The 23,533-nt window shown below is 33.3% G+C and overlaps 1 protein-coding gene across 4 annotated transcripts; it reads right to left on the bottom strand.

Annotated features, from left to right (window-relative positions):
• Window positions 1-58: 58 nt before the first annotated feature.
• Eaat2 (Excitatory amino acid transporter 2) lies at window positions 59-22,967 on the bottom strand. Of its 4 annotated transcripts, none has more exons than XM_076118754.1 (10): window positions 22,725-22,967; window positions 13,261-13,416; window positions 12,569-12,905; window positions 10,549-10,686; window positions 7,789-7,997; window positions 5,887-6,058; window positions 4,935-5,129; window positions 4,348-4,482; window positions 4,082-4,187; window positions 59-3,511 (listed from the first exon to the last, which is right to left on the bottom strand). In XM_076118754.1, exons 2-10 carry the CDS (start codon window positions 13,397-13,399, stop codon window positions 3,362-3,364), a joined length of 1,581 nt encoding a protein of 526 aa, XP_075974869.1. In that variant the 5' UTR covers window positions 13,400-13,416; window positions 22,725-22,967; the 3' UTR covers window positions 59-3,361. The 4 variants fall into 4 exon arrangements, with proteins under 4 accessions (XP_075974869.1, XP_075974866.1, XP_075974868.1 ...); XM_076118751.1 differs by lacking the exon at window positions 22,725-22,967 and adding an exon at window positions 18,907-19,001; XM_076118753.1 differs by lacking the exon at window positions 22,725-22,967 and adding an exon at window positions 18,180-18,232.
• Between the last annotated feature and the right edge of the window lie 566 nt (window positions 22,968-23,533).

The following is a 23,533-nucleotide window of genomic DNA, read 5'->3' as shown; positions in this document are numbered from 1 at the left end:
TACGTTTAAAGCTTTAAGATTGATAGTCCAGGTATTCTAAATCTAAAATCACCAGACGATGAATTATTGAAAGATACGTTTTATTGATTATTTCACAAAGAAATAATAATTATATACCAACTAAATAATAAGTTGATAAGTGATTTTGAAAAATCTTTGAATGGACCACAAATAGAATACACGATATTATTATTGTAATAATATACCAGAAAAGTGATATTAAGACAAACCGAAATATATAAATCGAATAGCAAATTTTTGTAGTATTTTTACAAAATCACTTATTTTTCAGCAATAATTACAAATACAACAAAATGATAAATTAAATATTATTATCACAGTTGGAGCTAAACTACTAATAATAATATTATTGATTACTTACTATAGTAATCGAGATATGAAGGAAAATTGTATAGCTTACCTATGGCTTAGAATATTATATTAGTGGCGGATCTACTTGAAACACTTTTTAGGTACTAGCGGTTATAATAATAATGGGATTGGTATAAATATAATTATGAAACAGTAAAGTTTATAATATAGTATAATAATAATACGGTAATATTGATATACAACTGATTTAAGTAGTACGCGGATATAATTATCAAAAGAATTATTTAGAATTGATTATGTTAATGTAATTTATATTTAATAATATTATGACTATTTTAAAATTGTGTGTTAAAAAGGTAACCAACCAACTACAAATAAGATTACTTTAATAATGTCTTCAATAGGTGGTACTTACGTTTTTCAAAAAAGTGATAAGTACTATAACATAATATATTTATCAAAATTGTGGTTCTCAATCCCATTATTACCCAAACCGCAATTACAATAGCAATTCTACGTTATAAAACTTTATTAATATTTGCGAATCCACATTAAATAATATTATTTAAGTATAATTTCATTCGATATAAAATGAACACGTAAAGTGTACTTATAATGCAATAAATTCTCAAAATTATTATATTTTTGAAAATATTATTACAGAAAACGTATTATTAAATAGTATTATTAATATATTATTTAATGTGAACCCGCAATAAAATAAATACAAAGTGATAATACAGGATAAGAAAATTATATAAAATATATAATATAATAATTATTATATTAGGAATATTATAGTTAGGTGTTATAATACTTTAGACCAATGTTGTTTTGGTATAATCGTCAAAATGGTGTTCAGTCGATATAATAGTGGCCAAGGATATAGGGCTTACGATTAATAACCAATATTATTGAAAAATACTTGCTCAATTTCAAATAATACATACATAACATTACGCCTGTTATACCCGATGGTTTAGGCAGAGGTGTATAAAATACACCTATGTTTTGGTGTTTATAATGTTAGACCCGTGTAATGTATTCGACTGTCTCCGTGGCGCAGTGGTTTAGGCCACCACGCCGCTACCATTGCGTCGGGAGGTTGTGGGTTCAATTCCCACACGGGACAATTATTTGTGCGATCCACAAATAATTGTTTCAGGTCTGGTTGTACTTTGTGTCCATTATTTGCATGTTTGTAAAAGTCCCCGCGACACAAGAGCAATTCTAAGTGCGGGAGTTGTCTTTAAAAAAAAAAATGGCTACTACACATAAGCCGCGCCGTGCTATCAATACCCAGCGTTATCGCTCGAAGGTTAGGAACAAATGACTCTGCAAGAAGCGTGCCGTAAGCCGGCACACCCGCTGGACCTGCTCGGCACTATGTGTAGGAGCCCTAATAGAAGGTAGGTGTTCCCTTATATACATACCGAGTACGTTACCAGAATCCGTATTACAACAGAGATATTTTTAAATAATAATATTATAATAAATCCATTACAATTTATTATAAAACTTAGATAAACTTGATAATAATATGTGAGGTTAGGTAGATAGTAGGTTTTTTAGAAATAACTTTAAAAATAAGCAAGTTATTTCTCTGTAAGAACTATTTCAAGCCCTTTTTATCTTGTATTCAAATCTGAGCAATTATTTTCCAAACATTTTACATTTATTAGTAGATTGGTACACCAGTATTAGATTGTACAACTCGATATTTTGTCTCATCAATTCATTGCAATAACTTTTCACACACAACTCTTAGAAAGACAGGTATTAAACACCAGAGTATAACCAATACTAATAATAATTTAGAAAATGCTAGTAATGTTGTGGAAATCACATATTTGATTATTTCATTTTTGATGAGACAGTCATATTTTTCGATCTTATATTATTGTCATTTTTAATCAAGTTTTTTGCAGTCGAAAACTGGTATATCCAATCTTACGATTAGTTCTAATAATTGTGTATTAAAAGTATCTAATAAATCCTAATAATACTCCACATCAATTATAACATTAGATTACTAGTGTATGTATGTATGTCTATCCGAAACTCCAAAACCGCTAAACCAATTCCTATGCGTTAAACCAAAAGGTAAGGCCATCTCCGGTTGACCCTGTCCTTCTACGTACTTACGAACTACTTAATATACGGTTAAAATAATGCTATGATAAGGTATGCACCTAAAACAGCAAAAAACAACAGGCCATCTATTTGCAGCAAACAGTTCGCCGATGCTTACAATAAGTGGCAAATTTTCAGCTGAATGGCTATCCATTTTTGAATATATTAAGAAGTAGGTAGAACATTATTATGATATATTTAAGTCAGCCATATGCTGTTAGTTAGCTAGCAAACAGATTGCCCACCGCAAACGCTGTGTAAACCGTCTATTCAGCGAAATCTATGTAACAATTCGGCGTAGTGTATCTACGTATTATATGTAAAGTGCGACGCGGTACAAATCGGCAAGTGTAGACTACTTTAGTCGCACTAGTGTTGATTGCATGTGTGTTTGTGTTAGGCGTTCATATTAGGCAGATGGTTTGTGGCTGACTTTCTTATCATATTTTATTATCGTCTTTAAGTAGCCATTTATGGATGTTGTTAAATCATGACTCTATGTGGTACAATGTTTAACTTCTTTTAATTGCTGTAAGAAATATCAAAGATTAAATAAAATTCATCAACCATCGTTTAATCGAAATTGTCCCCTTGTCATATAAAAAGGCCAGTCAGTTTTATTTATTACGAAAATCAGGAGGTCAATAAAAACTTGATAAAAGTTCCTTCCAATAAATATAATATTAAACATTGATTTATGAGACATAAATAAGTGCAGTTGAAATTAGTAGTTCTTTCTTTGATTAGGAAACCATTACTTAGTTATGGTCAGCAGTAGTTTCTTTCACATTTAGAATACCTCAGCCAGCTACTTACAGTCAGTCACAAACTCTTAGCCTAATACACTTCTCTCCTTCTAGATTTCGCTAAACAAACTCTGCAATCGGCTGCATAACTAAATCCGTTTGATAGAATCAATATGGTTGGTGTGATTGTTGTGTAAATGCATGTCAATGATCACCTCGTCTGATCCGATAGACTTTTTACTTGGAGTCACGATGCCGATGTCCACGTCCGTGTTTGGGGTTAAGCCGTTTATGGGGTCCTGGAAGAGTGGAGTAATATTTTGTGAAATTATATTTTGAGGGCTAGTGTCATAATTATATTATAAGATAGGAAGGATTCACTTTGTAAAATGGACAACATACATTTTAGATCTGCATAAAAAAATAATAAGCTTGATCTAGGATATCCTGTTCTTAACGGATTACAACATAGATAGTCCAGTTTCAGATTGAGTGGGCACAATAAGCAAATGCTTTTTATAATATTTATTTTTAAAATCTGTGTTTGCCCAGTTGCTAGACCAGCCAAGTGCAGGTTTGAGACTTTGCGTGCCCTCAAGAAATTTGGTGTGAAAAGATATATACCAAGAAGATGGATTGAAGTCCCAACAAAGATTTGATAGCCACGTGTTAGTCAATTGCGTTTTGGGACGTTGCTTTTATTAACCCGTAGGAGCTCTTTATAATTTTCAATGAAAGAGGAAAAAGCGGGCAATAAAGATATCTTCTTGTAAAACTTCGATAACGAGAACACCGTATCGGTCAAGAACTGACGAAACTATATTCTAAAACAAATCTTGTAATACACATGTAATTTAGTACATAAATACCTGTGTAAGTGCATCACAAGCCATGAGTTCGTTCTTAGACATGTGCTCGACCACAGCCGCGGCGTAGCAGTCACCCAACATGTTGTTGGTAGTACGAATACGGTCACTGGAACATATGATACATTGAGAAAAAAAATGACAAACGTTTTCCCACACCGAGCTTGGCTAAGTCTTGAATCCAGCGCACTGGTCAAGTAATTTTGAGGTTTTCATAAATAGTTCAAACAATTTATACGATGAGCAAGGCAGTACAGTACAGTACTTACACAAGCCAGTCAACAGCGAAGAGCAGTGAAACATCATGTGTAGGAGCATCGACGGCTGCTAACACTACCAGTAGTAACACCATAGCAGCCGATGGTACTGACGCCGACGATACCGATGCTGCTGTTGATGTTAGACTGGAAACATACAAATAAAATGGTTAATTTCAATTTAAAAATTAAACATATTAAAACACATTTTCTATAAAAATTTAACAGGTGTTTCAAGTGTTCTAATGGTGCCTAATACATTTTTGTAAGCATTTAAACTCCTCGTGCAGAATGTGCTCAAAGAATTTTAGGAAACTAAAGGTATATTTGACTGTAATGCTTTTATTTCAGAAGTTTGCCAAAGATATAAACGACTTCATAAATCAGATAGTTATAAATGACTTGCGTTATTATAAAAAACATAATGACCGTTTCAAGGAATGAATCGTTGTCTCAAGATAATGAAGACTCCTAGTCTAAATGCGAGAGTTTTTAGTTTTGTTTTTTTTAGCTCCTCGTTACTAAAGTTCTTTCATTATTAATCTAAGCATATTACAAGTGGCATAAAATGACCACAAAAAACACTAGGTAATACTCACAATATAGTAGCAAGTTGAGCAAAGCCAAGATGCAAGTTGTTCATCTGACAGACGAACACGCTCGCCACAGCTAGGAACAGCGCGGTGCCGTCCATGTTGATGTTGCAGCCGATGGGCAGCACGAACCGAGTGATGCGAGGGTCTATCTGTAGTGGACCTTCCATTGCTCTGAATGTTACTGGGAGGGCTGCTGCACTGGAGAAGAGAAACGATTACCCATTAGTATTAAGTAGAAATAAACAAATATTTGCTTAGAACATGCAAGTGGTAGTAAAAGTAGCCTAATAGGCACGGTATCAGACCCACATTAAACAACGTTGATAAATCTTTTTCTAGGTTGTTAAACCTCAAAGCCTGGCGTGGTATTCAACGTTTTTTATGAAAATGTTAGCTAGCGGATATGTGACTTTAAGGTAAATTTTGTAAACATAATTCAGGTCCAAATCGTGCTATCAAGCAAGACAAAAGTGGGCTTCCAGGGTCAAAATCATTTCTGTTCATTATCACTTACTAAATTAATAGAGAAGAAGCTACTCTGCGTAAATTAAACTAATCAATTGACAACGAGCAACATCGGGACCGACTATCAAAACAAAAATTCCACCCAAATCAGAACTCTTCGGGTAGGTATATAAAATTACTCATTCACTATATAAATCTTTACTAAATAGGTATTGGTGTGTAACTTCTTCTTCTTATCGTATGGTTAGTGGTCAACCTAGTGTCAAAGTTGTTCAAGCCGCCCGAAGGCCTTTGACATGGCTTAACGACTGTTATCTTAATCGACAACAACCGGGACCGACTTTTTACGTGCCCTCTGAAGCACGGAGACGCCCAGTTTAAAATACCACTATGCGGTCACCCATCTACGGAATGACCGCGCCAAAGGTTGCTTCACCCACAGATCGTTTACCGACCGGTGAGCGCAACTGGCTATGGGTGTGTAACTTACGTGGAGGCAGTAGCAGACGCCGTAAGCATAGCATGCGATAGTCCCCAGTAGAACTTGTAAGGGTTCCGCCTCAAGAACAAGAAGTATATAAGTTGCATCACGATCAGCTGGTAGAAGAACACGCCCACTGCGACCGTTGCTATGAACCACGCTAGCTGGGACATTACTTGAGCTGAAATGGAGACAGGAGACTGATGAAAAACTTGGTTAAAATTATTGTTTAGTTTCGTACCGATCTTGGTGTGATCCCTTTGTGCTTTATTCCGCTAATATTAAAGTATGAAATTAAATATGTCAAAAATATTTTAAAGTACTGCGTCTGCTAAGCAACCATGTTGTAATAAAAGTCCACTTGGTGCATAAGAATTGAACGCTAGTTACATTTCCACGTGGCAAGTCACATACTGTTGAGTCAAATTTGTTTTGGTGATTTTATGAAACCTACTCACAAAATGAAAACAAATGTCCATGTACTATGAAGAGTAAAAAAAATACTGTTTTATCAGTCATGGCTTAGGTACTTGTTTGATTATAGCATTTAGAACGGCTTATTATATTATTAATACAAGAATTGTTAGCTACCAATCTAAATAGACTAAATTTGCCACAAATATCTCCGATATAGAAATTCTCCTTAGTATTTAGAAACTATAAAGCTTTTCTACGACAAATTGTTGACACAAGCAAAAATAATACTGTTTTCTTTAACGTTTGGTGATTACGACCTTCCTACACAAAATGGAAAACTCACTTCTTTACTTCTATAGCATCCATTTAACGTAGCGTTTAAACGAAATCAATCAAACATGCCATAATTAAACTGAGACCTCTCTCAGACCCTCAATCAACGCGTATTGTTTCAATTACTGCAATCAATTGGCAAGAAGATTAACAAACACATCTTAAACACCGCGGTCACGGGACTCACAATGTCGTATCATGTGAGTATCAATTAAATTATATTAGTATTTTTGATAAGCACTTTAAACTAGTAAGGCAAGGTCATTGAATAGATAGATGAACGAATAATGCCTGGTTTCTGAGTACATTTAGCGGTGGCATATCTATTCAATTTTTTTTTGTTGTTAACCCGTCCTGTCCCACTGCTGGGCAAAGGCCTCCCCCATTTTCTTCTCTATGTCCTCTATGCCCTGCTATTCGTGTCAAATGAATATAAAAGGCGTCTAGATCGTCACGCCAGCGCTTCTTGGGTCTATCTATTCAATAGCATTTTTTTTTTCATTAATTAGAACGCTAGAACTAGAAACGGGGTGTTACAGGAATTGAGAATATTCAATTTATTTCTGGTAAATTGGTCCAAATTTGCGAAAAGTATTCGGAGGATATGGCTCTAAGGCTCCTGGGTATTAGCAATAAAGACAATTGTCGTTAAGGGTGAGAATTAAACGAGCTTACCATATAAATAGAAAGAAATAAAGTAGTTTGAATAGAAGTGATGTGATTCTGTTGTTTAATATCGCAGCTTGTTTTATTTTCCGATAAGATAAATCGATTTACCACTTGTCTATAGATTAGCTATTCATCAAGTGATATAAAATTATAGAGAGCGATATGAAAATGACACTATAATAATATTGTTCAATGATATTTGGCATTCAAAATGGCCTATTAAACCCCTGTTATCGACTTCAAAACCCGAAGTAAATGTAAATTTCGAAATGTATTTTTAGATTCGAAGCAAAGTTAGACGCATATTGAAAATTTGCTGGTTTAAATGACATACTATATTTTGAAACCCGAATTAATTGTAATTTTAGAAATATTTTTTTAGATACAAGAAGCAAAGTTAGAAGCATATCGAGAATTCGCAGATTTAAATAACATATTTATTACCCATTAAAAAACAAAATTTAAAGAAATATAATTTGAATGAATTCTCACCAACATCATTGACTCCCAATATCTTGCCAGCGATAACACTGCTGACTCCCACAGGCGTGAACCACATGACCCCTGTCACCATCTTCATGATGACCTCGAAGATGGCCTGGAAGAAGTCTATCACCACCTGGCCTTTAGGTCCTAGGGTGCCGAGAAGACTGCCAAACACGAGGCAGAAGAATACCAGGCCTAAGGTGTTGGTGCCAGATCTGAAAGAAGCAATAAAATAATTTTATTAATATTCAACGACATACACATCTGTAGACGCCTAAAGCATGTATACATAAAAACATACATAAAATCCCGCGCTCCTCCCATAAGGGTAGGCCGAGACCAGAGAACGCCACTCTTGGTACGATCCTTACAAACTATCTAAAGTAATATTGAAATGCATTAAACTGATGTCACTAGAAGATAATTTTTCAAGTTGTAGTTGGTCTAGCACAATTAGGGATAGCCTTTATGTCAAAACAAAAATGTTAAAACTAATCGAATAGAAAAAAATGCATCTGGATATGTTGATTGGACAGTTTGTTAAAAATATCAAATAATAAATCTAAAAATCTCCAAATCTTAATTTGTTCTTGAGCAAGCTTCGCATTTAAGTGTCATCGACGGCAAGTTGGTTCTAACTTTGGGTTCAGTATTTATTCAACAGTGTTTTTTCTATATGAGTTTAAGCGCTATTAAATAAATAAACTACCGCTGAATGTACTCAGAAACCGGGGGTAAGAGAACCTAAGTAGTAGCTAGAAGTTTAAAAAGCATGTCTAGCTGAGGGTTATAACTCTACCTATCACTTTAAGTCAAGAGACGCTATGATGTGAAAGAAAATCTCGATCCTATTATATCCACTGACGTAACTTCTATAATCATATTAGATACAAACACATACAGTAAACGTTGCCTTTTCATTACCAAGTAATTACTTTGATGGTGTATCATCAACTAAAAGCCATAAGAAGTTGTGTACTTGACAAATAGCCATTGAGTGTATTAGGTTTTCGGTGAAAAGCATGGAATGTTTTTAGCTATAGAACCTTTTCAAAGATACAAACTAAAAATTTGCCTTCAAAGAAATTAAAGTTTTGTTATCAAATATTTCAGAAGTATTAACTACCTTCTCAATTGGAGAAGTAAGTATAACTAAGTACCTAATTCTGGCGGCTACTTCCACAAAATCACGATGAAGTTTCTTTATTAAATTGTCTCATTAATTTTTGCGTTAACAATCAACAATAAATCTATCAATCATTCTCAAGTCTTTGTCTACCCGTATGGGAAGAAAGCGTAATTTTATCTATGTATGTATGTGTATCAATCGACAGTAAGGCCCAAATTTTTATTCTATGTGTTAGATATGTTTAAGATTCAGAAAACGGTATTTTCTATTGATGCAAGACTTTCATGTCAAATCAACACAATACTCGTAATCTTGCTGTAAAGGAAATAGAATATTAACAACGCCTATACTTAGAATGCTAACATTCGTATAATCAGTACAATATACTGTACTGTAAGCATATTATAGTATCTCTGCCATATCAACACATTCAGTGCTGACGCAATAGGTTAGATGGAAATGCTGATTACGGTGTTTCAGTGCAATCGTAGGTATGACTGTGGTTTGTGTTATATTAGTGCAGCATTTTGACTAGAATATAAAACTAGCTAGCTTTTGACCTTCTCTTCGTCTAAATGGAAATATTTTACAAAAAAAGTATCATGCTATCTAGTCCAGGCTACCCCTACCGACTAGACTTCATCAAAATCTTTTGCTTAAAAGATTCAGACATACAAGTTGATAAACGTTCTCGTTTGTAATTTGAAGAGGAAAAAGGAAACATGGGAATAGTTTTGTTCCTATTTTCTAGTTATTAAAGCTTGTGCCTATGCTTTAACAGTTTAAAATTATAAAAAAAGTAATGAAATTTAACATATTATTCGCAGGCAAGTCAATATTTAACCAATACAATTGTTGGATTGTATATCTATGAGTAATTAATACATGGTTAAGACAGCGCAGGATCTTATAAAACAGTTTACCTACATAAAGGCCTACTCAATAGTAAGTACAAGTTAGCTAAATAGACAGAAACCATACCAAACAAACGAGGTCCTTTGGTTTCAAGCCGATATGTAACATTACAGACTTTAAAATGAGTACATTAAACATTCAGTGCGGTCAGTCGGTCCCATAATTGGCCACTTGACAAAGGACCGTTTCGATTTTCGTCATTAGACATTCTTTAATAAATTACAAGCTTTGAAACGGGTTGAAATGTTCTGTCAAGAACAATCTTTTGATTCTTTTGTAGAAATATAAAATAGTCTGTCAGTCAGGTCGCTTTAAACTTTGACTGCTGAAATAACTGATGTTTTGAGCTGGTATTTATAATGTCCCTTTTTTAATTATCGTTATGGAAGTCTGGAAACGTTTAAACAAAATATTCACTCGTGGTTTCATTCTATTAATTTGTATAAGGAGCCTGTGTCTTACTCTTTCAACCGACAATTTTGTAACAAAACTGTTTAAGTAATTTTACTTGGAAGAAAAATAAACCATGGTACCCAAAATTCTACTATCTACCTAATTAAAATTTACATTACTTTCCAAAGCTTTAGTAGGAGCGAAACTTATCTATTCAGTCTATTCATTATAGGTCTGCGTGATTTCAGTAGCTTAAGCTTTTTAAAAACTCAAGTTCACGATTGATCCTGAAAATTAATATAGTTTGTCTTCATGTTTAAAACACTTACCTATAAGCCACAACTCGTACCAAGGTAGGCATTGTGTCATTTTCAGAGACATTCCTGGCGAACATTGTCGGAGGTTCAGCGTAGACCGTGTGAGCTTGTTGGAATGCTGCCTGTACTATGTTGTCCGGGAATATGTTTCTGCAAAAAAAGAGAATATAAATATACTAAAAGATGTATTGCATGTCAGACGGAAATAAAATTAAAATACAATATCTTTTAGTGACTAGACGATATTATTATTTCAATTTAGTAATGAAATGAATACAGTTGTACTAATTTAATAAAAGTATACCACAGTTATTAACTTTTTGTTATAAATGCTTTACAAACAAATACAAAAAATACCTTCAACTTTATATCAAAAACCAAGCAACGGTTTAAGATTGTGAGGAAAAAGGATTTGCTAATTTTTATTTCAAGGAAAGAGCAAAAAGATATTTTTTAGACTGTGATTCTGATTATTAATAGAAATAACTTTAAGATTTGGGGAGATACCTAAGTTTTTATCTATCACAACCATAGTAATAAAACGGCTACTAATAGAAAACAAATCTTTAATATTATTGCCAAAATCAAGCTAAGGTATTCAATATATCTACAACTTTACAGCCCTTTCAGTTCGCAAGCTGTAACCTTCAAAATAGAATCGAACTGCTATAAAAGGAAAGTGGTTTAACAGAAATAGACGATGTTTTCATGTCAAAATAAATTACGAGTTTTTACGACCCTTTTGGGGAGAAACGAAGTAATCGGTGAACTACGCCGTCGGCTGATTGTGGTTGTAAAACACGGAAGAAATATTGATTTGAAGTGATTATGTAATATTAGAAGGCTTTTTAAGGTGCTGTAGGACAAGTTCAATTTAAGCGAAAGATATGTTATGGAAGTTCTTTGATCTTTGTCTTCTCCGGTGGTAAGGAGGCGTGATTTTATGTATGTATGATAAGGAAAGTATTATTTTAGTTGGCGGACTTGAGGAGGAACAAAAAACTGTTTTGAATCCGTCACACATGGTCTAATACCAAATTTAGCAGATCTTTTGCTATGGTTACCATTAATCTTTTAAGCAGAGCATGAGAAACACATGTATATTACAATATATGATCATTGATCATTAGTAATAGCATAGCTAGTTGCGCTCATTGGTCGATAAACGATCTGTGGGTTAAGCAAACCCTAGTGCGGTCATTCCATATAATGGGTGACCGCATAGTGGTATTTGAATTGGACGGCTTGAAAATCTTTGACACTAGGTTGATCACTAACCATACGATAAGAAGAAAAAGATTTGTGATAATCCTGACAATACAATATGAACCTATGTTTAACGATAGTTTAAAAAATTACCATTGTTTGCTTGGAAGGTGGTTGAAGGTGCTTTTGAATACCATATGAATCGCTACCATTAATCATTGCTAAGCTTAATACCTTTCGGCAGTTTAAACCACAAACCACAATCAAATAAGAGTGGGTAGTTTTGTTTAAGGCTTTTACTCGTGTCTGGATTTAACAACAACCTTGAATAAAGTAAATAGTTGTCGGGAATGTTCTAACCCCTAAGGATTACTCTGATAGATTGGTAACTTAAACGGGACTACGTAGAGATTATGGGATTGTATGATCTTTGTACAGGAATGAGATAATGATGGATTTTATGGTATTATTGTAAATGGACGCCATTTAGATCGCATTTAAGTGATAGCTGATATTATTTTGTCAAAATTTATATAACAGCTCTGTACATAATAATTAGGTTATGAATTCAATAAACCTTGTTAAAATGTATTACGAATTTGTGAACGAATTGTTTTGTTTGACCAAATGTAACCTCATTATTTTAAAGAAATCACAGAATTACTGAAACACGTGGTGGACAAACAAAATCGCTGCGAATAATTATATTTTAAAATAATAAGCTTATTTCATTTGCTTTGATATGAAGTAATTTTTAAATCGTTGCATTTCAGTTGCATCCGTATTCATTTTAACTTAATAAAGAAGTAGGGAACGAAAAACATACCTGCCAATATCCAGAATACTATCCAATATACTGTGATCCCTTCTCCCTTCAACAGTCGATCCATACTCCTCCCTCATCTCCGGCTGCCCGGGATGAATCAGCATAGCCAACAGAATCCCAAGGAATGCGTTAAACATGGACGTCAGGATAAAGTATAGTAATGTCCTCACTGCAATTTTTCCACTCATCTTTGCATTAAGACTCGCAGATCCAGCAATCAGACTGGCGATGATCAGGGGCAGAATCATAAGTTTCAGTAGCCTCATGAACAATTCTCCAGGATATGATATGATCATCAACGCATCTGGGCCTAAATGGTACGGTCGAAGTCCGAGACCTAGAAAAAAGGGAGAATTTAAGGAAGCCACGGGCACCTGTCATGAAAAACTGTTAATTTTTTTCGTCTATCCACAAATGCTAATATTGGGTCTAGGATTTTTTAGTGCATAATGGATTTTTCATTCATGCAAGTCATTCTCTCGTTTATTGTATTAAGAAAATGGAACAATTTCATTATTAAATTAGCTGCACAATTTGATTTATGAACTGTCTATTACAGAAATATATGTTCTCTTTTCTATAAATGTACTGAACATATAACTATCACATAAAACCCATGAATGCACCACGAAATAGGTCAAGTCCATAGAACGGTTCAGTGCACAGCTACATAACAAGAGAAAAGCACTTACCAACACCGATTCCCGTTAGCACTCCAACTAATGTCACGACCAGCATCACATTTTCGACGAGGAACTTCCTGAGACCAGTCGGTTCGACTGGTGCTGACCGGTCTTCCGTGGTCTTTGGCCCCCTGTCGCCGGGGCCCATCTTCGCAAACAAATATTCTGAAAAGCGTTCACTTTTCTCCATTACAGGCGAAATTGGACTTCACAGCCCAGATCCTGAGACCTGGTGATGGTCTAGCACTCCGTTTTACTGTCACTGATTTTACAAAAACTATTTTTTTAAATTCTTATCTACCGAACGCGAGCGAATACAGCTTAGTTTTTCATTTTGTACCGGTTATCTGATGCTATGAATTATTCATGTGACTTTATTTGTATGGAAATGTAACGTTTTATTCTTCAGTTATGATGTTCCATACATGTTTTTTGAGAGAATAATTCTTAGAGATACGCTTTCATTTGCTTTTGTTCCGCGATCAACTAACTCCGATGGTACACTAACCCACAGTATATCTTTCGTCCTCTACTATACGGCAACTGCACCGAACCCGACGTCGGACGCATCGAACGATAAAGCAACCATTGCTGTTCTAGTTCAGGCGACATTTTTGTTACGCTTACTAAAGCAGCGGTGTATATCGCATTCGTAAAGGAGTCGTGTCAACTCAAGTGACGCAAGAAGCCATGTTTACCGATGCGCGCGCACCCATCGATTGGTCTTCCATTCACTTAGTTATATTAAATATCTATAAATAGATTATTAAATTGCGGGCATTATAGTTTTGCTAAGGTATTATCTATGAACGATGGACACTTTAAGTAATTTTCCATAAAAATTATGCTCGCGTCACTAGGGGTTATTTTAAGAGGGTTAAAGGAGTTCCCTTTGTTCGAGGGGTGGGGACTTTCGATAGAAACAATGCCTCACATATAAAAGTTCGAATAAGTATTTGTTTACTTACAAACTTTGGTAAGTAAATAAACTAAGAATAACTTATTTCGAAACATATTATTTGTAAAAAAATATACTAAAAATACGGCTAAAATTTCATACACAAAATGATTTTCGTCTGAATATTTTTAGTAAAAAGTGAATTCAAAGTGCATATTGTTATAATTCTTTCACACTTCCTATTACGTAATACGCAAAAACGTAGCTATATTAACATGAGCTAGTTTGTACAATATTCCGTCTAGTCATCTAAAATCAAAACTGCATAACTACAGAGCTAAGATGGCGCGTGTAACGGATTAAATGTCCCACGTCATATTTCATACAGTGTCGTTGGTTCAATTCCTATACAAAATATTATAAGTCAGCTTATCTAAAGGCCAGTTTAACAGCTTATGGATTAGTGACGTAAAACTTTAACCTATTTATGGATAAAAATAACCGTCATAATTCCCCCTAAAAAGTTCAAAAGTACTTATTGCCCCGGCTAAATGTATGTATGTATTTCGTCTCTAGTTGCATTAAGCTTGAGACCAAATGAGTACAAAATGGCTGAAACGTCAAGCAAACTCTGGAAATAATTATGATCGTATTTAATAAATTGCCGTATAATGTATAATAATATTTTTTTTTAAATGTAGTCACAGCCTAATATACCCACTTTTGTGCAATAACACAAGTAACTGGGTCCGGTAACCAGTCGCATATAAAATATTGGTATTCAGTTGCATCCGGTGAGAACATAGTCAGCAAAAAGGCTAGACTGATGATGATGATTAGACTTTTGTCTTATGCATTATTTTTTGAGTATATTGAAGTTAGAAATAAGTTTTAGTAAGCTTATAATAATCTTCTGCCCAGAAACCTAACCATTCCTAAAAAGTACCAAAATTATTTCACCATGAAAATTTTAACTTCATTTCGGTCAATGACCTTTTCAAACCGATACCCAAATATAGGGCCTAATAAAAACTATTAAGAGTATTGCATCAACAAGTAGATAGTTAAGTAGTGTTGCAATTGACGGCGACGGCAATAATTGGACAATTGAGAACAATAATGCACGCAATAAAATAAGACAAGATTCCTTTGTGATCGATATTATAAATGTTTGTTAATAAAGAGGAATGCAATCTCAATTTTTCAGTTGAGAGTTCTTTCAGTGATCTTAAAAGTACGTTATAATATTATTTAAGACTCGTTCCACGCTCACTAGCCCCTGGTTTTTTGAACTTTGATACCAATACTGGCTACCCAATGTTTTTATTTTGTACTATGTTTTTTTTTCAGTTTTATGTAAGTTATGAAAATATAATTGGAATTAGAAGAATGATAAGTATGATTTTAGCATCTCAATTTATTTATAGTACAAAATAATTAGAGATCGTAGCAATTGGCGTTATCTGCTCTCTACCCACTTCTATAGAAAAGGCAGATTTCATGCTTACGTATATTATATTTAATTTTGTAAAAAATAAATAAAAAAACACGATAGTAAATTGCCTTAGCTCTGAAACGATTGTTTATACGTTTAATGACTAAAAGAACAGTAGTACTAACATTTCGCTGTTTCAAAAACGTAAGCTATGTTATTCAAGTTCAGCCTACGTTAACAGTAGGTACCTTAAACTACATCTATTTTACGGGAAGTTACTACCAGATCTGTGTATATCTAGGATGTTCTGTTTTCCCACCTACGACCATGCTATAAATAGCTTGTCAATTTCCCTTTGTTACTATTTCTGAATATAGGAATAGTTCAGGCCTAAGTATAGTCAGGTCGCGTTTGAATTTAATTATAATTCTATAATTAAATATTATTTTTGAGATCAATAAGGACTATTAACGAGTCTATTTATGATAAGCTTTAAATGTCTAACAAATTACCTTTGCCTAAAATAAATTCTTGGTCTTGTTAAGAAAACTATTGTTTCTACTAAAATGAATGCCATCAAAAACATTCTGTAAAAACCTCAAGTCTCGCCGTAAAAAGTTGTGAGATCTATATAATACCAAGTCGATTAATCTATTTAGTCTCTACTTAAAGGACCTTCTGTCTTAAGTTATAACGTATTTTATTATCATGCCAATTTAAAAAAAAATACCTTTAAAACAAATAGACCGACCTGGCCATCGCATGATTTGATGATTAGTATGTATCACACACACTACACAGCACGACAAGAAGTTAATGCTCCTGAAATGTTAATAATGGCGAATTTGTGTTTTCTTGCGATGACCAAGTCGATCTATTTGTTTTAACGGTATTTATTTTTAAATTGGCATGATAATAAAATACGTAATAACTTAAGACAGAAGGTCCTTTAAGTAGAGACTAAATAGATTAATCGACTTGGTATTATATAGATCTCACAACTTTTAACGGCGAGACTTGAGGTTTTTACAGAATGTTTTTGATGGCATCTCACTTCTTTTTGTAGAGCGAACATAAGTCCAATTTGTATGGAAAGACGTTTTTTTTTCATAATTCAACATATTTTCTTATGGGAATGTTGTTCAGTTTCATGGGCTGAACACCCTTACCTACCCTTTACCCCCTCCCGTTGTGCCTCATATAGTAGGAACCTATTTACACCTATTTATTTTTTTATTTTCTACAGTAATAATAATTCATTAACTGCAAATATAACCTTGTAATCTTATACATTTATATGGAATTACAAAGTTATTGTTGCAGTTAGTGTATTTAGAAAACTGGACCGAAATTAGAAAATATTAAATTTTTCCCATGATTAAGACACTAAACCCTATTTGTATTCTAAATTTTAAGCTTCTAAGTCTGCTAGAAGTACCTTAGACTTTTGATGATCGGTGAGTCAGTGAGTCAGTGAATCAGTGAGTGACAAAATTCAAAATTTTGACAAGTTGTCATTCTGAAACTACTGGTTCAAATTGACTGAAATTTTAAACATACCGTGTTTATACAATGACTGATTAGTTGCTGAAAATCCAGGCTTCTTGTTTTATCCACAACGAAATTATAGGGGTGTTAAAAATAGCCCGAATTGCTTCGAGAAAAGGATGTTACGGCCGTGCCGCTTTTTTTTGCTCGACTTGCGGGGGCACTTCCGTGCCCCCAGATACCACAATTCTTATTTTTTTTTTTTTTTTTTTTTATTTTGTACATATGAACATTACAATTATTGTTTATTTCAAGTAATTAGAAGTGTAATATTATTATTCTCTATAACTGTTCCAATTCTAATCTCTATCTAATTAATTCTAATCTAATCAATAGTAATTCCTTACTGTAAATATACTTATTATTAAAAGCACTATTATAAAAATAAGAATATTAGTTATCCGACCACTAAAATTTATAATTGAAGAGAAGATATTACTCACTGAAACTTTTTGATCGTGTCGTCATATTTCACGTCAGAATCTTCAGATTAACAACTAAATAAAAACGTGAATTTAAAAATACTTTTCACAGAAATTTTAATAAATCAGTTTTATTCTACTAACGTCCAGTTCATACGTTCAACTGCTGGGCAAACTGGGCAAAGAGTAAAATATATTTTTTGTTCTTAAAAACTGCAACCGTTGTTAATTGCATTATATCAAGATAGACTATCAGAAGGTTAAACCATGTGCAAATGATGACACATCATTTTTTTAGAACAATATTTGTGTTTGATAAAAAAATATTCCTTCAATATACATTTTAAAGTATGTTTGTCTGTCTGTCTCTTCGTAGCTGTGATGCTGCTGTTAAAATACTCAAATCATTTACATCTTATTATAGTTATATGTCTATCTTTATAGCTATTACATTACCAATTACCAAAAACAGAATTTTTGAAATTTTGCTCTGTAAGCCTTTAAATAACATACACATAAACATAAAATCGCGCTTCTTTACCATAAGCAGATTCCAAAATCGCTACTTGGGACGATCCTTAGGTACTTTACGTTTAACCATAAACAAAATTAATAAAATACTTACGAAGAAAGCAGCTCTTCATTATTATATAGAAATAACACTCAGAACAAGTCTCTTCAGATTCATATACAAACTAAACTGAACATAACTTGTACCAAATCAAACAACTGTATAAAATTAACAATGTTTGCGCGAGTGTTAACGGCATTGACGCATTTGTATAGAAGATTGTATTCATATTATTATGATAATGTAGAACGAAATTTTAAGGCTACTGAATTGTTATAATTATTCAATTGTCTATAGGAAACGTATTTTTCTGGGACACACCGATTCGATATTTTGAAATAGATCAGTAAAATACTGATAGTTAACTTTAAGAATATGGTAATGATTGGAGAAGATGCATGAATACTGCTACTACGTAAGTAGATATTCCAAAAAACGCTTCGAATTCCGTCAATTTGTTTAGGAGCTCCAAGTGGGAAAGACCGGAACAATAAAACACTGATAAAACTCCAACTTATAACACTCTTTTCACTTGTGTCGGTATTGAAAACCAACAATGTTATCTTAGTTGTGAATGCTACATGATAAAGAATATCACATACTGTTTTTGAAAATACAATATTTCAAATTTTCAATATGACTGAGTTTGCAGTAAACCTTTGAATGTCATTACCAAACCCGGAAAAAAATGAGTAAATACCTAGTAATTATACCCTCCGTACAAAACATGTTGATAGTCGAATGAAATGAAAAAAAATAGGTAAAAAACCCATACACTTACTGCAACTACCAAAACAGTCACACAACATGGATCCATACACACATTTTCACCAATCAAAATATACTGAACAAAAAATCACGGAAATGTTTTCTCACGAGACCATTATCGTTCCTCTCCAATCTCATTATGTAAAACCTCATTGTATTATATGAAAATACTGTATAAGACTAGTCTATAATTAAAAGCACGTGCCAAGATTTGATCGTGCCAATATTGAGATCGGTGTATGCCAGGTTGATACTCATTTACGGATCAATGATCCGATTTTTATCATCAATGTTAATGTTAAGTGAGGATGAATGAAATAAGTTGTAATTTAATGGTGTTTAGACACCTGCCTTATTCTAGACATAATGAGTACTCTGTAAGTTTCGGGAATGAGCTACAGAGAATAATTAATTATACATGTAACCCATGACTGGAGTTTCCAAATATGTAAACACGTTAAAAGATTTTTATCAATTCGATTTATGTAACAGTTCTAATTTAATTATTAAGGTGCAAAAAAGATTTGTAGAAGTCTAAGAACAGTTTAAATGGAACGAAAATACCCAGAAAAAATCGAGAAAATATTAAAAACAGAGACAAAGAACGTGACTTAACTAAGCCGGTTACGAAAATCAATATTAAATGGGTAAGAAAATAGGTTCTATTTAACGTTTGTTTCAAAACTTAGTCATTGATTTCTCATAAGAATTTTGCTAGGAAACCGACACTAATGTACAATGAACAACCATAGAAATTTTCTTATTATCACTCTTTCTACTAAAGCACGTACGAAGATAGATTTGAAATGGAAGTCTCAAGCCATCTTAAAATAAACCAAACGATTCAATCAAGAGCTGGTTAGAAAAAAAAGTTAGCCATGACAGTGTGAACTATTGGCAAACTGCTTCAGAATACTTCGCAATACATATGTAGAATAGACAAAGAGAAGAGGATAGCAACAAAGTAAGAGAGATAAAAGAATACAATGTAGGTAAAATGTTTATAAAAGGTGAAAGTGTTAATGAGAAGAATGCAAATGCTTTTTAAATTAGCAATTTGTTCTACAGAGTTCTATGTCAGATTGCCAAAGTGGGGTGTTTGAAACACCTGTCAAATTTTGTAAAAATATTGTCTTAACGTTGAATTATATTATGTAAGTATTGTGAAAAACTGTTTTAGCTTCTTCTTTCAAAATAAAATAAGTACTTTTTTTTTAATTTTTCATGGCATCGCAACGTTGTCAGATTTTCTATTATTTGATAATATGAGTATTAATTTTGACATTTAAATATTTCAATAATCGATCCTTAACCGTTAATGCCAATATGTCATCAATCCAAGCTAGAGTCACATAGCAAATAAAAAAAACTAAACCATATTAAATCGTTGTCCTGGTTCATGTAATCCATTAATTACATGAACCAGGACAACGTTAGGTTAGTGGATATTTGACGATTAAAATCTAAGTAAATAAGAATATGATGGAATATTATTTGCTTCCAAAAAGTGCTCTAAATTAATCTCTAGGCATAAATGACGTCTATAATAAGGCATGTAGGCATTCCTATACACCAATTCTTCCACTTGCTAGCTTTGTTCCGCAAAATATTTATAGCCACAGCTGCTCCTAAAACGTCTCTAAACATATCACGTGTGGCTCAACTATCTGAATTATGAGTCGCTAATTGTATCTGAGTAGCACACGTGATAAATTAAACAACTATTCTTGATATTTACATCATTAGGAACTGATTCATCACCTACGGTATCGTAGTGATGTTCAAAGTGGTTGAAAATGGATTAAAAAGTTTTAAAATGTTTGTTTTGTTTTTTAACTGACGTTATAATATATCCTGTGTCTAAAAGTGTCGAATAGCTCAGGAGGTATATAGTTAAACTAGCTGACCCGCGCAACTTCGCTTGCGTCACATAAGAGAGAATGGGTCAAAATTGTCCCCGTTTTTGTAACATTTTTTACTGCTGCTCTGCTCCTATTAGTCGTAGCGTGATGATATATAGCCTATAGCCTTTCTCGATAAATGGGCTATCTAACACTGAAAGAATTTTTCAAATCGGATCAGTAGTTCCCGAGATTAGCGCGTTCAAACAAACAAACTCTTCAGCTTTATAATATTAGTATAGATATAGATATAATATTAGTATAGATAATATGTCCTGTGTCTATAGGTGTCGAATAGCTCAGGAGGTATATAGTTAAATATTCAAAGAACACAATATAAATGCTATTTTTGGACAGCTACTCACAGAAAAAGTTTCGACGAATACTTAGCATTTGGCTCTACCCGGAAATCGAATTTAACATGATTTTTCCTAGAAATAGACTTAATCCAAACTCAATCTCAATAGATTCTTCAAAATCAAATTCAAATATGAAGAAAAAATATTTTAATTATATTATCGTTGTTAGTATCATAATACTAAATTGATTAACGGGTCATAAACGTAAAGAGAATTTAAAAGGTATACCTTAGTTGATACCCGACGTTTCTATCGAACTATACCCATCGTGGCAGTGATAAGGTCCGTTTATCAATGAAGTATTAAGTAAAAAGTAATTGTTACTACGTCTACATATTTGATTTCAGGAAGGTCACAGTCACACCCATGGGAAAGGGACGTAGGTAAAAAATACGCAGCAGTGAGACCTCCTAATGAGCTTGATAACTGAAAAAGCCCAGACATGAAACTTTTCATTAAATTCTTTGTTTCAATACTTTATCATCAGCTGTTCAACCTTGATTTCAAAGACATGAAGCCGATCGATCAGGTCATAACGATGGCACGCACGCGAACCTTATTATTACATAACAAATTGATTGCAAGCGATTCCGCAGTTGATGGGTAGTTTAACAAATGTTTAGTCGTAAAATGGGAACTAAATATAGATAGTGGAAAGGGTAAGTTAGGTATTATGTAGGGGTAAACTTGTGACGATAGCGTGCCGGTCTTCTAGTAGCTTGGGATTAAAAAATAGTTAGGCGCCGCTATGGATTCAAAAATCAAAAGTTAAGTTATTTATTTATATAGGTACCTGATATATCTAAATCCATCCAAATACTGACACTTTGGTCAGGTTTCGCCACTTCTGGATATATTTTTTATTTATTTGAAGAAAATTTGTAAGGAATGTCTGACATACAAATTCAACAAGAATTCGTCAGACAGCGATGAAACTGGTCGTTATGATAGTAAAAGTTACAGTTAGTGAATTCACCACCAGTTTAGAAGGCAGTGCCGATGCGAAGAAAAGTTTTCTATAAAAACATTTTTATTTATCACGATAAATTTTTCGGACAATCATTTTAGTCGTTGGTATCAGATTTTCTTCTGTCTTCTGTCAAGAAGTTAACTAACTAACACGAATATAGTCTAAAACTACATTTACACAAAAAAACCGATCTCATGAATGTCTCGACTGGTAATCGAACCGCATTCGGTTGCCTGACGGAAACTCGTTTTGGGAGCCATGAGCCGCAAAAACGCAAAACGCATAAACACAATCTATAAACTTACAGCAATTATAATCAGGGATTTATTTTCACCTATAATAGTTTGTTTCACGAAACTTTTCAAGCTTAATATTTTGTAAACTCTATGGACGCACGCGTTAGTTTTTTTTTTGTTATCGAGAGAGAGAGATATTTTTCTAAATAAACGGCATACATAGTTATTATTATTAAAAATACATAGTTAAGTAGCTTATTGCAATCGACCGTAATTTATTTGGGAAGAAATTAAGTTTTACTGGATGTTAAATTTATTGGGCAGGAATAAATAATTGAGTGACAACAGAAAACAAAAAAACTCACCTTTTATTTGCTTAATTTTGACTGATTCAAATCACTAACTAAACAAAAATGGCAGCTTTTCACTCCTTCCCGCCAAAACGAACGTTAAAGAAAAACAGAACAGATAAAAAAAATCTTTTAAATAAGGAATGTGAATTGTTGAAGAATTTTTCAATCAGGCAAAGGCAACGTATTGTACAGCCGATGCCAAAATAATTCGGATTTATTTTACACTGGTTTATTTTTAATTTAAAAATATTTTATGCAGTTGGCTGAATAGACATGGGTGTTAAATCTAATACAAAGCAGTGCTGCGTTCTGACTTTTCTTGGCAACTAACGATGCATCTGCACCAAGGTTATTTTAATCGACTGCTAGCACTTATTGAACTTTTATTGTAGGGACAATTATTGGCTCGTTTGAACTATGGGTCGCGTAATAGTTACGTAATTTTAGGAATGTGTGAATCTGATTTATGGGTCCGTAGAAAATGTAGACTCCCACTATTTTTATGCAAAAAAAATTATTTTGTTGCAGGTACTCACATCTTATAACTTGCAGAAAACGTTTTAGAAAAGCTTAACAGTTTACATTTTTAGCTGTTGTATATTTTGTATATAAATACTTTTTTCTGAATTAATAATAAAGTACTGCTATCGTTTTTAAAATACATACTGATACCACCAAAGTGTTTTATTTTGCTACTGAACACAATATTGGAATTTTTAGTAAAGCGCCATCTATTGCAAAATTGAACTAACATTATGGTATAGTTAACCGTTAGTCATGTTATTGAAGCAGGTTTAGGCTGCCTTACATAGATGTCACTG

This window comes from Anticarsia gemmatalis, chromosome 9 (assembly GCF_050436995.1).
Source record: "Anticarsia gemmatalis isolate Benzon Research Colony breed Stoneville strain chromosome 9, ilAntGemm2 primary, whole genome shotgun sequence".
Taxonomy (NCBI): Eukaryota; Metazoa; Arthropoda; class Insecta; order Lepidoptera; family Erebidae; genus Anticarsia; species Anticarsia gemmatalis.
The sequence above is the reverse complement of the archived record's forward strand: the minus strand, read 5'-3'. Positions and strand labels throughout refer to the sequence as shown.